Source organism: Belonocnema kinseyi, chromosome 9 (assembly GCF_010883055.1).
Source record: "Belonocnema kinseyi isolate 2016_QV_RU_SX_M_011 chromosome 9, B_treatae_v1, whole genome shotgun sequence".
Lineage (NCBI taxonomy): Eukaryota > Metazoa > Arthropoda > Insecta > Hymenoptera > Cynipidae > Belonocnema > Belonocnema kinseyi.
In genome coordinates this window covers 43,708,767-43,721,602 of record NC_046665.1, presented here as the reverse complement: position 1 = coordinate 43,721,602, position 12,836 = coordinate 43,708,767, and the positions used below count along the sequence as shown (strand labels likewise).

Below are 12,836 nucleotides of genomic sequence, written 5' to 3'. Positions count from 1 at the left end.
AAATATTTAATCTTCTTTAGTTAAAATATAACTGGTTAAAAATTAATCTTTTTGGGTGAAGAATTCAACTTTGTTGTTGTTGAAAATTTTTAGTTCTGAATTTAAATATCAACTTTTATATTTTTTCTTGAGAATTCATATTTCTTACTTGTAAAATCAACTATTTATTTGAAGTTTAACTTTTTTATTGAAATTTTGAGTTGAATGAAATTTTCAAAAATAGTTTTGAATTTTCTCGGGAATATTAGGGAAATTATATTTATATAGCCTTCAATACATGTGAGGCTAAAAAATAAATAGTTATTCGAAACTTTTATTTTCTACCAAAAATTATTTTTCTCTAGAAACCGAAAAACTACATGCGCGCTTAGCGCGCAGTTGAAGATGCTAGTCTTATCTAAAAAAAAGAAATTTTATTAAGTATTTCAAAAATATCAGATACATTGTTGTCGAAAACCGGATCTGTTGCGGCTCTGCGTGAACATGATTTTTAGCGGCTGTTTTCAGTTTGTCCATAAATACAGATTACAATTTTTCTATACCATGAGTTTTGTACATCGAAAAAAAAAACTGGAAGATTTTTTCTGGACAATTCATCAAATGATTTCCTAATATTTCGAAACTGGATGTTGAAGATTAAAAAAAAAAAAAAATCTTTCAATTTTTCATAATTACAAAATTTTACAAATAGTTCGAATTAGTTTAAAAGATATTTAGAAAAGCGTTGAAAAGATTTTAAAATAATTATGAACTTCAAAAGATTTAACAAAATTTTAAACAAATTTTGAATTTTTAAAGATTTCAAGTAAATGAAAACATTTTCTTAAGAAAAAAAAAATTTTTCTAATTTTGCATGATTACAAAATTCTAGAAATAATTCAAGTTAGTTTTAAAGATACTAGAAGTTCTTAAGCGATTTAAAATTAATTCAAAACTTCGAAAAGTTTGAAAAGATGAAGACAAAAAATTAGTTTTCAACAAAAAAGAAGTTTTTTTCTTTTCTTTAGAGCAATAAAAAAATTGTAATGATTTCATATTTAAAAGAAAAAATCATTTTAAATAATATTATGATGGCTAGATGCTTTGAAAAGGTTCAAAAGGAATTTTTAAAGATTCTTGGGAAAATTTTTAATGTTACTTTATTTTGAAAAATAAGCTGTAAGAAAAAATCGAAAAAGATTTCAAAACATGTCAAATAAGCTGAAATTTCGAAAAAGAATATAGAAAATTTTAAAGATACAATTTTAAAAAGTCGACTTAATTTAAGAGATATCAAGAATATTTTAAAAGCTTGCAAACAAAATTTAGATTTCTCAAAGATTTTAAGCAAAAACTTTAGATCCTTTTATAGAATTTTTATTGGTTTCAAGAGAATAAAAAAATATCCTTGAAATTCCTGGGAATATTTGAAATAATTTTTTGCTTTGAAAAATTAAGTTTTAAAGAAAATAGAAAAGCATTTCTAAAAATGTAGAAGATTTTAAGGAACTTTTATACTTTTTAATTTTTTGGTTTGAAAATATTAAGAACAGTTTGAGTAATTTTGAAGGATATATAGGAAATTTAAGAGGTTCTGAACAGATTAAAAATATTTTAAAAGTTGAAAAGATTTCCCAAAATTTATAAAATATTTGTTAATTTCTTCAGAATTTCTAAAAAATCTAAATATCTTTTAGCTGTCTCAAAATTTTGCTAATATTTGGCAAAATCCTGCAAAGTAAACAAATTTTCTTTAAACATTTCTAGGTTCCTTTTCGACAAATCTAAAATCTGCAAAATCTTTTTGAATCTTCTTAAGAACGTTAGGAAAATTACCCGCTAAATTCGTATTTTATTCCAAAAATATATCCTGAACCCTTATATTATTGTATATATTATTGTTTACTTTTAAAAGAAAGCACCCAAAATGCATGATTCTATTTATATTCAAAATAAAAATTTGGAACACTAATATTTTATTGTCAAAGTATTTTTATACGTTGTTTTTAAAACGAAATTAGTATGAAAAGCACATAGAGATAACAACTCTGAAATCCTTTATTTCAAAGTGGCAAGTCTGGAAATGAGACGAAAAGTGGAAACCCAAACAGAAATTATTTCCACCTTTATTCGTAATTAAAATTCTGGGGAATTATTTTTTGTATTAGCAGGAATTTTTATGCTCCATATATGGAGCAACATGAAAAAATTTTTGTTTTTCAGATCGCCGTATTTCAATAAATTTGTTACTAAAAAGTACCAAGTGACTTGGGTATGTTCAAACGATTTAGATACGATAAAGCATAATGTAAGCTTGATAATTAATAAAATAATAAAAGTTCATTGTATTATTTATTATTTATATACAGCTAAGTAACTATTATGTTTTGCGGGTTATCAAAATGCGTATCAGAAAATGTTTTATTTTCTTAACTTTTGCTGTTACTAATTTTTTTTACTCTTCAGTTAGGCTAAAACAATTCTTTCAAAGATTCATTTTTTTACACTGCATCATAGAAAACGTTTCATTTCACCTTAGAAATTACAAGAGGGTTTTCTGATACCTTTCAGGATCTTCTGCTGATAAAAATTCGGTACCAAAAGATTTGATATGCCTAGAGATTAAAAAAATGTTATGGCAGCAATTTTTTTAAAATACTTAAGAGATGTGTGCGTGAAAAAATTATATTTGTGTAACTGGACTTCAAAACATATTTTGGACATCTAAGTGTTATGTACTTATGAAAATACCTTAGACAACAAATGACAAGTCCAAGGAATCAAAAACGGAAAGGGAACGTGTGTTTCAGATAATTTTTTTGATGTCCTTTTATATATTTTATTTTATCTATAGTTTTAAAAATTACTATTTTTAGCTATAGTTTTAAAAATTCATATTTTCAATACCTCGGAATTTCTTACTGATAAAAAAAAACACTAGAACAAAAGTAAAAAAATTAAAAAATTAAAATAAAACACTGATTTTTGCATTTCTTATTTGAATTATGTTGTTTTAGTTAAATTTCAACAATATTTTGAACATCTATGTAGTGCATTTATTGTTTCCATCTAGATCGCGTGAAAAAATTTTCCAACAACTCAGATCTTTTTATTGTCAAGAAATAATTGTAAAAGAGATTTTCAGACGCAAGCAGCGAAATGCCTCAGAACTTTGACTGTTAAAGTACTCGAATATAGATAAACAGTCAAATTTAGCAAGATAAATCTTGAGTTCATCTATTTTTTCAACTCCTTACGTTTTTTTTCTGGCATTTTTTTCAATTGTGAAGAAAAATCTCTTATTACTTCTAAGGTATTACTTAAATGTTGTTTATTGAAAACAGGATCTTTTAAACAGGAATTATCTTTCATGGAGTTATAGTAAATACAAAAATCTTTCAAAATTTGAGTTAATTTAATTTGCAATCGAAAGGCGAGGAATCAGAGCTGAACTCTTGAGTTCGACCATACATAACTATACCGATTTTTTGTAAATTATCAAGCCTGTTTTTATAGAATTGTACGCGAAATTGACCGGAACTGTATTGTAGCTCTCTACTGGACGCCGCCTCCATCATTTTTAGTCCCAATAGTCCCTTTTAAATTATAATAAATATTTATCGCAAATAAAAGTCTTGTATTGAAAAAAATTTTTAAATGAAAATGTATAACTATTCAAAACTGACCATAACTGAAATATAAATTTATCTTATTATCAGATGTCGGACGCAAAATGCCGGGCCTGCGGGTCAACCGAAATCGAAACCGATCCAGCAAGAGGAGATGCAGTATGTACCAATTGTGGTGTTGTTTTGGAAGATCAATTAATCGTCAACGAAACAACTTTCGAGGAAACATCATCAGGGGGGATGGCACTTCTAGGGCATTTTGTATCCAGTGACAGTACCGGAGGTCCCACCCACTTTGGCGGAAGTAAACACACACATTTTTATACTAAAAATATAAATATATTTTTTTAATGTCTTTAAAATATCTATTTGGAATTCCTTAAAATACAATGTTTTCATAGCTTTTCAGTCAAATGGCAAGGAATCGAGAGAAATCACTACTGCGAATGCGAAACGCGGAATCTCTCTCTTGTGTCATCAATTGGAGTAAGTCGTCAAATTATATTTTAAAAAATTCGAATTTTTAAAACTCTTAGAATTAAAAACCAAAAAATATTTTAGTTTGTTTGGTTTGCTTCTAATTGTCAGCGTTTGTAATTTTCAAAAAATTTTTTTTACTTTGAATTTTCTTTCATTAAAATGTTGACCGCCTTTGAAAATATAATAATTATTTTATAACTTTTCAGTTTGACTACAAGTATGATCGACATGGCTGTGAATTTTTATAGAATGGCTCTGCATAAAAATTTAACCAGAGGCAGAAAACAGCAACTTAATCACGCTGCTTGCGTTTATATAACTTGCCGAATGCAAAAAACATCACGTAAGTTTTAAAGTGTTATCAAAGAGTAACAAAAAATAGTCTAAAAGTTTAGGCAATTTGGAATAAAACCTAAAAAAATGGACAAGTCAGTAAATAATAAGTGAAAAACTTTTTTTTCATGAAAAGACATGCTGATCGACATTAGCGACGTTTTGCAAATCTGCGTCCATGAATTGGGACGGACTTACCTGAAGTTTGCTCAAGCACTCTGTATCCAACTGCCTACAATCGGTAAGTTAAATCACACATTGCAAGAAAAAGTTTAAATTTCAGGAAATTCGATCAAGGGCGTGAAATTTTTTTAATCCTACCTGCCACTGAGTCACTTTTCCACTTAACACTTTTAAACGCATAATTCTGTATTCGAAAATTAAGCCCGAAAATTAGTCAGTGAAATTAAATGTTTAAAAATAAAAGATTTACAAATTAGAAGCATTAAAATATTGTATTGTCCTAAAGGGTTGACCACTCTTGGGATATGGTGAAAAGCCTTCGTTAAATATTTTGAAATCTTTTTTATTATTTTGGATTGTTTGCGCAATTTTTAAAAATAATTTGCAATATTTGCAGACTTCGGACTCGCCATACTATTGATACTTTTTTTAGCGATGACACCATTTCGTTACTATTTTGAAAAAAATAACACTAAAGATGCTATTTTCGCACAATTCTCAACAAATGCCCCTGAAACTTTACTTTTCCTTGAAAAATATTTTAAAACTTTTTCGCTAATTGGCTTATAATATACTCGCCATCGCAACGAATCACAACATACCGTTAAATTGTCTCAATTGCCAAATAATGGCCGCGAATAAATTACGGAAATTTTTTTCTTGAATTTATCTAGGGATTATCTAAAAATACCGTCAGAAGATTAAATACCGTCAGAAGTAGTTAAATTTTCAACGAAAAAAGATTATTTTTGAAGAAAGTACAGTTGATAATTTAAACAAGAAAAGTTTTTTTCATTTAAAATAGAAAAACAGTTTGCATAATTAAACATATAAATACGAGAATCCAACAAAAAATTAGAAAACTCAACCAAAACAGATTAATGTTGAACCAATCAGTGGAATTTCAACCAAATAGTATCATTTCTAAACAGAAGGATGATTTTTTAACACCTAAGATTAATTTTCTACCATAAAATACGTATTCTCAACAAAATACGTAGATTTTTAACCAAATAGTTGAACTCTTAACCAATAAGATTCATTTTCATCAAAATTCATAGGTTTTCATCTAAATAGTTATTTTTAACAAAGAAGATTAATATTCTACCAGAAAAGATGCATTTTCAACAAAATGCACCAATCTTTAAATAGTTGAGCTTTCAACCAAGAAGATTAATTTTCTATTATTTTTCAACAAAATACATCTATTTTTAATCGAATAGTTGAGTTTTTAGACAGAAAGATTAATTTTCTAAAAAAAAAGTATTCTCAACAAATTACATAAGTTTTCAACTAAATATTTTGAAAAATGGATATGCTACTAGTACAGATTTTATTTGATTAATTTTTAGTTTAAATTTTTTCGTTTCTAAAATTTGTAACTAAATAATTTCAGTTTTAAACTAAAACAGAGCATTTGATTTTTCAACAACATAGTTAAATTTTCAGTTAAAAAATAATATTTACCACAAACAAAAGAATTTTAAATAAAATGGTAAAACTTAAAAAAAGAACTTATAAGAAAGCAGCTCCAATTTCAAGAAAGGATTTGAATTTTCAATTAAATGTTTAGTAGTTGATATTAAAAAAATAATTTTAATTAGAAATAAAAAAAGTTGGATTTTACAAACAAAATCGAACTTTCAACCAAATATTTAAATCCTCAACTGAAACAGAATAATTTTCAAACAAATAGTTGTATTTTTAATAAAGCAAAAATATATTTTGTATAAAAAAGATAAATTTTCAACTAAATACTTCAATTTTCTACCAAATTGTTAAATTCTCGAGTCGTTAATGCGAATTTTCAACCAAAATTTAACTTCCATTTGAGACAGATTTATTTCTCAACCAAAAAGTTGAATTTTTAACCAAGAAAGGTGACATTTGGACAGAAAGAGATGCATTTTTATACCAAAAAGATGAAGTTTCAACAAAATAATTGAAATTAAACAGTTTTTGGTCTAGAAAAAAAAAATTGAAATCGAATTGTTGAATTTTGAAGTCAAAAATACGAATTTACAACCAAGAAGTATGACTTTTTAACAATACTGTTGAATTTTCAACAAAATGATTCAATGTTGAAACAGATAATAAAATTTGTAACAAAAAAAGATGCATTCTTAACCAAACATTTAAAAATAGGTAGTGGAAAGTTAAATTTTGCATTGCAAACTCTTTGTTTTGGGACCATACTTTGAAATTCGGACTACACATAAGTTTAATACTTTAATCATTTTATGGCACTATTTTAACAAATTTTTGACACTGCTTACACTATTTTTTTATCTCTGTAGTGAGTCTGAGGCCTGTATTTGCAAAATTCTGAAGTCTGGCGTACACACCAGGTTGACCCTATAAAAGTTTAAACTCTAGAAATTCAATATTATTCCATTATGAAAATTACGAGTTCAAAATATTGTCGGCTAGAATTATCCTTAAAACTCAATATCATGGAAAGGAAACGGGGATAAAAAATTAGAACAGCGAATAAAATAACCAGAACTATAATTTCGAAAAAAGTATAAAAGGAATTAAAATTTCGTTGAAAAAAACTGTTTAAAAACCTAACAAATACAAAGAATGAAGCATGTGGATAAATAAAGTCACAATGACAATGAAAGTCGCATAGCAATGAGGACAAATATCTTTAATTAATACGTACACACTTAAGTCAGCGATTGATCTGTGTGCAGAAAAATAGAATTATTATTCGTACAATAGTTCGCGTAACATCTTATTAGACTGAAAGATTCGAAGAAGGTCGACGACTTTTGCGCTCGAAATTTTTGGCACAGAAATCGTTTCCTATTGGACGTCGTATTTCACACGCTCAGTAAAAATAGTCGCTACTCTAATCATTTCGACACTATAATTTTTTTCTCAACTCAACGCAATTTCTCCAATGTCCTTTCAAGTACATACAAGGTGTTAATAACAAGACAATACACTTTACTGCAGTATACTTCTAGATTAAATCTATAAATGTTTTGCTTTTTAAGGTTACTGTCAAAAGGCAGTGATTTGCGAAGAAAAAATCTCAGGTTCCCTATCGCTTAAATTCACTCGGTGGTTTTTCTCGCGACTTAGAAATGCAGAAGCCTTAATCTTATCGTCGATAATACTTTTCGTTGACCTTATTCTATTTTTACAAAAGACAAACGTTTCCTTCTAATTTACAGTGCCTCTCAAATCGACGAAGCTAACATTCTTAAACTATTTCTACTTTCTCTCGTACTTTCCAACAAAGCTCAAAAACAGAATTCTTTACCCTGCAATGTAAGACAACCATTTCGAAACGAAACGCATACTTTCGCTTACAAACAAGTCGATGGAGCAACAGTTAAACCATAATTTCCCGTAGAGAGGCTAAGTCATTCCTCCGTTGGTGGTCCATAAAAAATAAGTTCGGGAATCTGTCCGCCCTGGACTCCAGTTCCATTTGTGCTTTCGGAACTGCATTGGAACTGGAAATTCACAGTCCCCACTGTTGCCTCGGACATTCCTTCTTGACCAAAATAACTCAACTCTCCTCCATCTAATATTGCACTTGCCGTGTAAAAAGACTCTGGCTCAATTTGAATCGGATTCTCGAAATAGACGTGGAAAGTGTTACTCGAGCCGTCGGAGAAAAATTTCGTATTGTTCTCCGATAAAACTCGCCCCAGCCTCTTTAATTCTATCCTCACGTTGTAATCAGCCGCACCTGACGAACTTCCATAAAGTCCAAACCCGACGACGAAAATTCGTTTGTCAACACTAAATTGGATCGAATCGCATCTGCCTCGATAGCGCCACTGATTCGATCTGTACGCACACGACTGGAATCTGTGGCAGACCTACAAAATAATTTTAATTATAATTTCTATCTTGCATTTAATGAATAGGGGCATAACTAATATAAAAACGAACCTGAGTTTTCAGACCCTGTCTGGGTTTGACAGGATAGCAGAGTGGGGGTTTTGTGCTGGCGATGAAGTGGAGAAAAATATCGATTGTTTCTTGCTGTGTGAGAATCCCAGTTTGCGCAGCACTGTTGGCAAATTCCTCGAGACTCATAGCCGGTAACCTAATTAAATTTAAGGCAGAGCCTGGAATAACAAAATGAGAGAGACGCTGATTTGATTTTGTGTCTCGCAATTCGTGTTAAGAGTGCTTTTTGCAATTCTTACCCAGTAGTCGCCTTTGATTGCTGGGGATGGGCTCCAGGTCTCGTCTTATACATTCTGCAGCAGCCCATCTTAATGCTGCATTCCACAAGTGAATTTCCTTGCAGTTTAAAGTTTCTCGGGACAATACAGACTCCAGAGTGTGAATATCGATCTCCACGAAACCCTCAGACCTCAGGGCCATTTCCGCCTGTTAAACATTAAGTGGCACTCTACATTTTAAGATAATACTCGAACGTCAGAAAATAAGTAATGTGTATTTTAGAATAGAGGATTTCAAACTAGATTTTAAACTGAAAATCTCGTTCCGCTCATGTTTAACAAACAAGAGTAACTTATTTTTGCCATAAACTGGATTTTTATATTAATTGCAGCAACGAGTTATTACATCATTCAAAGAACTAAGTTATTTACAGATTTTTATTGCCAAACTTTAGGCATATTTTTAAAAAAGACACCATTTGGGGGGGGGGGGCAGTTTTCTTTGCCAAAAAATAATTAAAGTTAGATGTTTTGAGAATATTCGGAAAATCATCAACAATTATTTGACACATAAAATCTCGTTCCTAAAGCGATATTTACGTTAAAGAAATCAATTTTACCGTCTATATATAATCAATACTTTTAGGCATTCTTGAGTTTAAAAAAGTCAATCTCAATTAATCGAAAAATGTCAACCTAAGGAAAACGAGAAACTCAAGAAAAAAATTATAGAGTTATTCAACTGTGTAAAATTGGTTAATTCTTGAACTTATTTATAAACTGAATATAAAAAAAGAAGAATTTATACCTTCAAACGTAAACAAAAGCAATGTAATCGAAAATATGTTTGAAAGAACCTTTTTTCTAACCTTTTTAATTAAATCATTTTCAATTATAGCAAAAAACGAATTTAAACAAAGAAAAAAGAACATGAATAATATTTTAAAGACTGGGTACGTTTTTAACAATAAAAATCTGTTTACTTTCTTTATTTACATTAACAACAAAGTTTTATAATTGTATTTTATGATATGAAAAATCATCATAATCTCGAAAGCGATAATCACAAAGGTTGTGAAGACTGACTTTGTTGATTATATATATTTTTTAGTTGCTGACCAACCTGTGCGATTAGCAACTTTTTCTCTCACATCGATCATTTGTACGTCTGAATACTGAGCACCATTTTTAAGTATATACTACATATAGACATCTCTTTAACATTTTTAAGTTTTAGGTCCCTCAGACTCAATTACGTATCTATTAAATAGAAAGTTTCTATCGTAGGTCTTTATTACAGATCCTCCTAAATGTTTGAAGACCGAATCTTGAAAGTATGATGAAAGACGATTAACAATCTATATTTTAACGTACATTCAATCGCTTATGCGGAAAAACGAACGAGGTGTTAAGATTCTTTTTAACCGATTCGGGACCCGTTTTTATTCTTTTCTTATTCTCAGTCTCAATAAATCCGAAAGATAGTTTTAAACTCTGGTACATTTTCCAACTTTAATATATTTTAAATATATTTTTGAACTCTGATATACTTTTGTCCCTAATCAGTTAACGTTACACGAAGAGTATTTAACACTCCAATACATCATTATCACATCCTTCGAAATTATTCTGAATATCTTTGTACAATGCAGCGTAATCATCTCTGAAAAATGTATTTTTCACTTCAACATCAGATAAGTCTTTTAAAAAGTGGAATTCATTTCTGCCCCGATAGAGAGAATACTTTTTATGATTATTCCACTTAATATCAAAGAGAAAGCAGCTGTTGAAAGAACTCAGTGGATTCGAAGCAAGAAAAGATTGAATACTTTTTGCCTTTTTAAATCCAAAATCAAATTCAAAATTGATTCTCGCAGAATAAAATGGAAATGAGAGTAGAGAAAATTCGCTAGGGAAGCCTATTTTCTCTTTTGAAAGATCTTCCTTCGTGCTGTTCGCGTTTGCTGTTAGTATAATTGGTTTGAGATTCAAACTTACTTGAGCATCGATAACTTCCCAGCATCTCTGCATTAAATCCGGCTCTTCGAAGAGTCGAGATTGACTAAGTAATAGACACGCATTTTTCGCTGTCAAGCTAGTTTCTAAATAATTAACGCACGCTCGCGCTAAGTGAGGTACGATGTACTTCTTGGCGACGTACAAAGTTGCTAAAACTGTGTCTGCCTCCAATTGAACCTCATCGCAGTACATGTACCTGGGAAAGGAATAAACAAGAACTTAGTTCCAGTCTCATTTATTAATTACTCAAGGAGGAGCATGCGCAACTTCAAGAGCATACTAGCTGGAAAGAAAGTTGTAAATACTTTCTTTTAAAATAAAAAATATGTCATAATTGCAAATTACGTTCAAGGACATCACGAAATATTAGATTTTACTCTTTGCATGTTCTACCTCAACCCAAGAAAGATAATGTTCAAGATTGCTGATGATAAAACATTTAATTTAATGACCATATTTTTTATCAAAGATTTAAATGTTTGAGTGGTTTTAAAGTTTTAAACTCACCTAAGAAGGGCTAGAAATGCAGCTGGTTCAACGTCAGGTACTTCTATGTCCATTTTATTTTCTGCTAGGCCACCATAGAACATAGCGTAAAATACAGAACTTCCAGTTGCTAGTACGTATTTATGAGCAGGTATAGATTGCGTGTGACCTGCAAGTTTCACTATTGTTTAAATTGGTTTTAATTTATATTTTGATGCTATTTCGAACTGTGCCATTGTCGAGTTAATTTCGCTGGGTTTCACTGCTTCTAAAATCCTTGGATTTCGAAATTCCAAATATAAAAGTATTTTAATTTAAAGGAGTCAAACTGTAAGCTTCTAATTTGTCTAATTTAGAGAGCAATCATGAATAAATTTCATTCATTCAGAACTTCAAGCGCATGAATTTTGAATCATATAAGAAAAAGTGACTACCTCTATTTTTTTCAAGTGATCAAATAGTATTTCAATATGAGATTATTAAATTTAGGAATGCAATATGAAATCAACTTTTTAGAATCTTAAAGGAATTCAACCTAAGAAGACCGAGAAACTCAAGAAAAAAGTCCGATTCTGTAATACTCATTTTAAATTTATTGATTAATAATTGTTATTATCAATAATGATTATTTATTATACGTATGTCATCAAGTTTTTGCTAAACTTTTAATATTGCAAACCCTATTATTTTGAAATTGTCTGATTTTTAAGCTTTAGATTAGTCTTCTTCTATTTTTGAACCATCTAAATTGGAATTCATGTGATTGTTTTCAATTGAAAATGATTGGAACTTAACTACTGTATAAATTCAAGATTCAGAAAATTATTTCTCTGGTTTGTTTCAAAAAATATATTTAATTCTGGTTTAAAAGACTTATATAGACCATCCAATCAATATTCCTTTGTATTTTCTTCTGAAGAGTAAAGACTGAAAGAGAGGCAATTAGTCTAAAGAGTCGAGAGCTTTAAAAAGTATCGCACAGTCCCAATAACATCGATTGTCTTTAGCAAATTACAATTTTTAAGAAAACTTGCAGCTACATTTTACCTGGACTGCCTACAATGAACTGAATATCAGCCATGAGATGATTGTTGAACATGGCAGCATTCCGTTCCCGAACGGTGGGTTTTGTGGCTTGCCAGTTAGGATCTTGTGTACAATCTTCCGTTGATAAGAGGTTCAACTGAGCTACTGGTGAGGAGAGCGACGATAAAGGAGAAGCAGGTGTGCTCAAGGGTTGATTTATCGCACCCTCCCTTTGTAAGATTACCGATGACGGGATTGGGCTTACTGACGGCGGTGATCCTGACACATTGCTAGGAGATTCCGCTAAATTACAAGAGAAAATTCTTATTCTTATTCTTGCAACTCCAAAAACCTTTACCCCGATGTAAACAAATTTGGAATACAAAACAAATTAGTTGTCGACTTTAATTAATTAATAGTCATTGTTTCATGTGGACGTCCTTAAAAATCGGACTACGGGGTAAGTTTGATGTCTGTTTTTCACTGAGAGAGGTTAATGAATTTCAATTTTGGAATAAAAATATGATTGAATAATAACAAATTTAAAATA

The 12,836-nt window shown here is 29.8% G+C and overlaps 2 protein-coding genes across 2 annotated transcripts in view; one reads left to right on the top strand and one right to left on the bottom strand.

Annotated features, from left to right (window-relative positions):
- Positions 1–12,836, top strand: part of LOC117179727 (transcription factor IIIB 90 kDa subunit) — a 28,011-nt gene that overhangs the window by 2,969 nt on the left and 12,206 nt on the right. Inside the window, exons 2-5 of the mRNA XM_033371774.1 lie at positions 3,699–3,912; positions 4,010–4,094; positions 4,295–4,431; positions 4,558–4,662. Coding sequence (XP_033227665.1) covers positions 3,699–3,912; positions 4,010–4,094; positions 4,295–4,431; positions 4,558–4,662 — 541 coding nt within the window. The remainder of the gene's footprint in view (positions 1–3,698; positions 3,913–4,009; positions 4,095–4,294; positions 4,432–4,557; positions 4,663–12,836) is intronic.
- Positions 7,234–12,836, bottom strand: part of LOC117179728 (BTB/POZ domain-containing protein 6) — a 7,982-nt gene continuing 2,379 nt past the window's right edge. Inside the window, exons 2-7 of the mRNA XM_033371776.1 lie at positions 12,308–12,589; positions 11,282–11,429; positions 10,754–10,970; positions 8,777–8,963; positions 8,517–8,695; positions 7,234–8,443 (exon numbers count right to left, since the gene is read on the bottom strand). Of these exons, the coding sequence (XP_033227667.1) occupies positions 7,979–8,443; positions 8,517–8,695; positions 8,777–8,963; positions 10,754–10,970; positions 11,282–11,429; positions 12,308–12,589 (1,478 nt within the window). The 3' untranslated portion in view covers positions 7,234–7,978. The remainder of the gene's footprint in view (positions 8,444–8,516; positions 8,696–8,776; positions 8,964–10,753; positions 10,971–11,281; positions 11,430–12,307; positions 12,590–12,836) is intronic.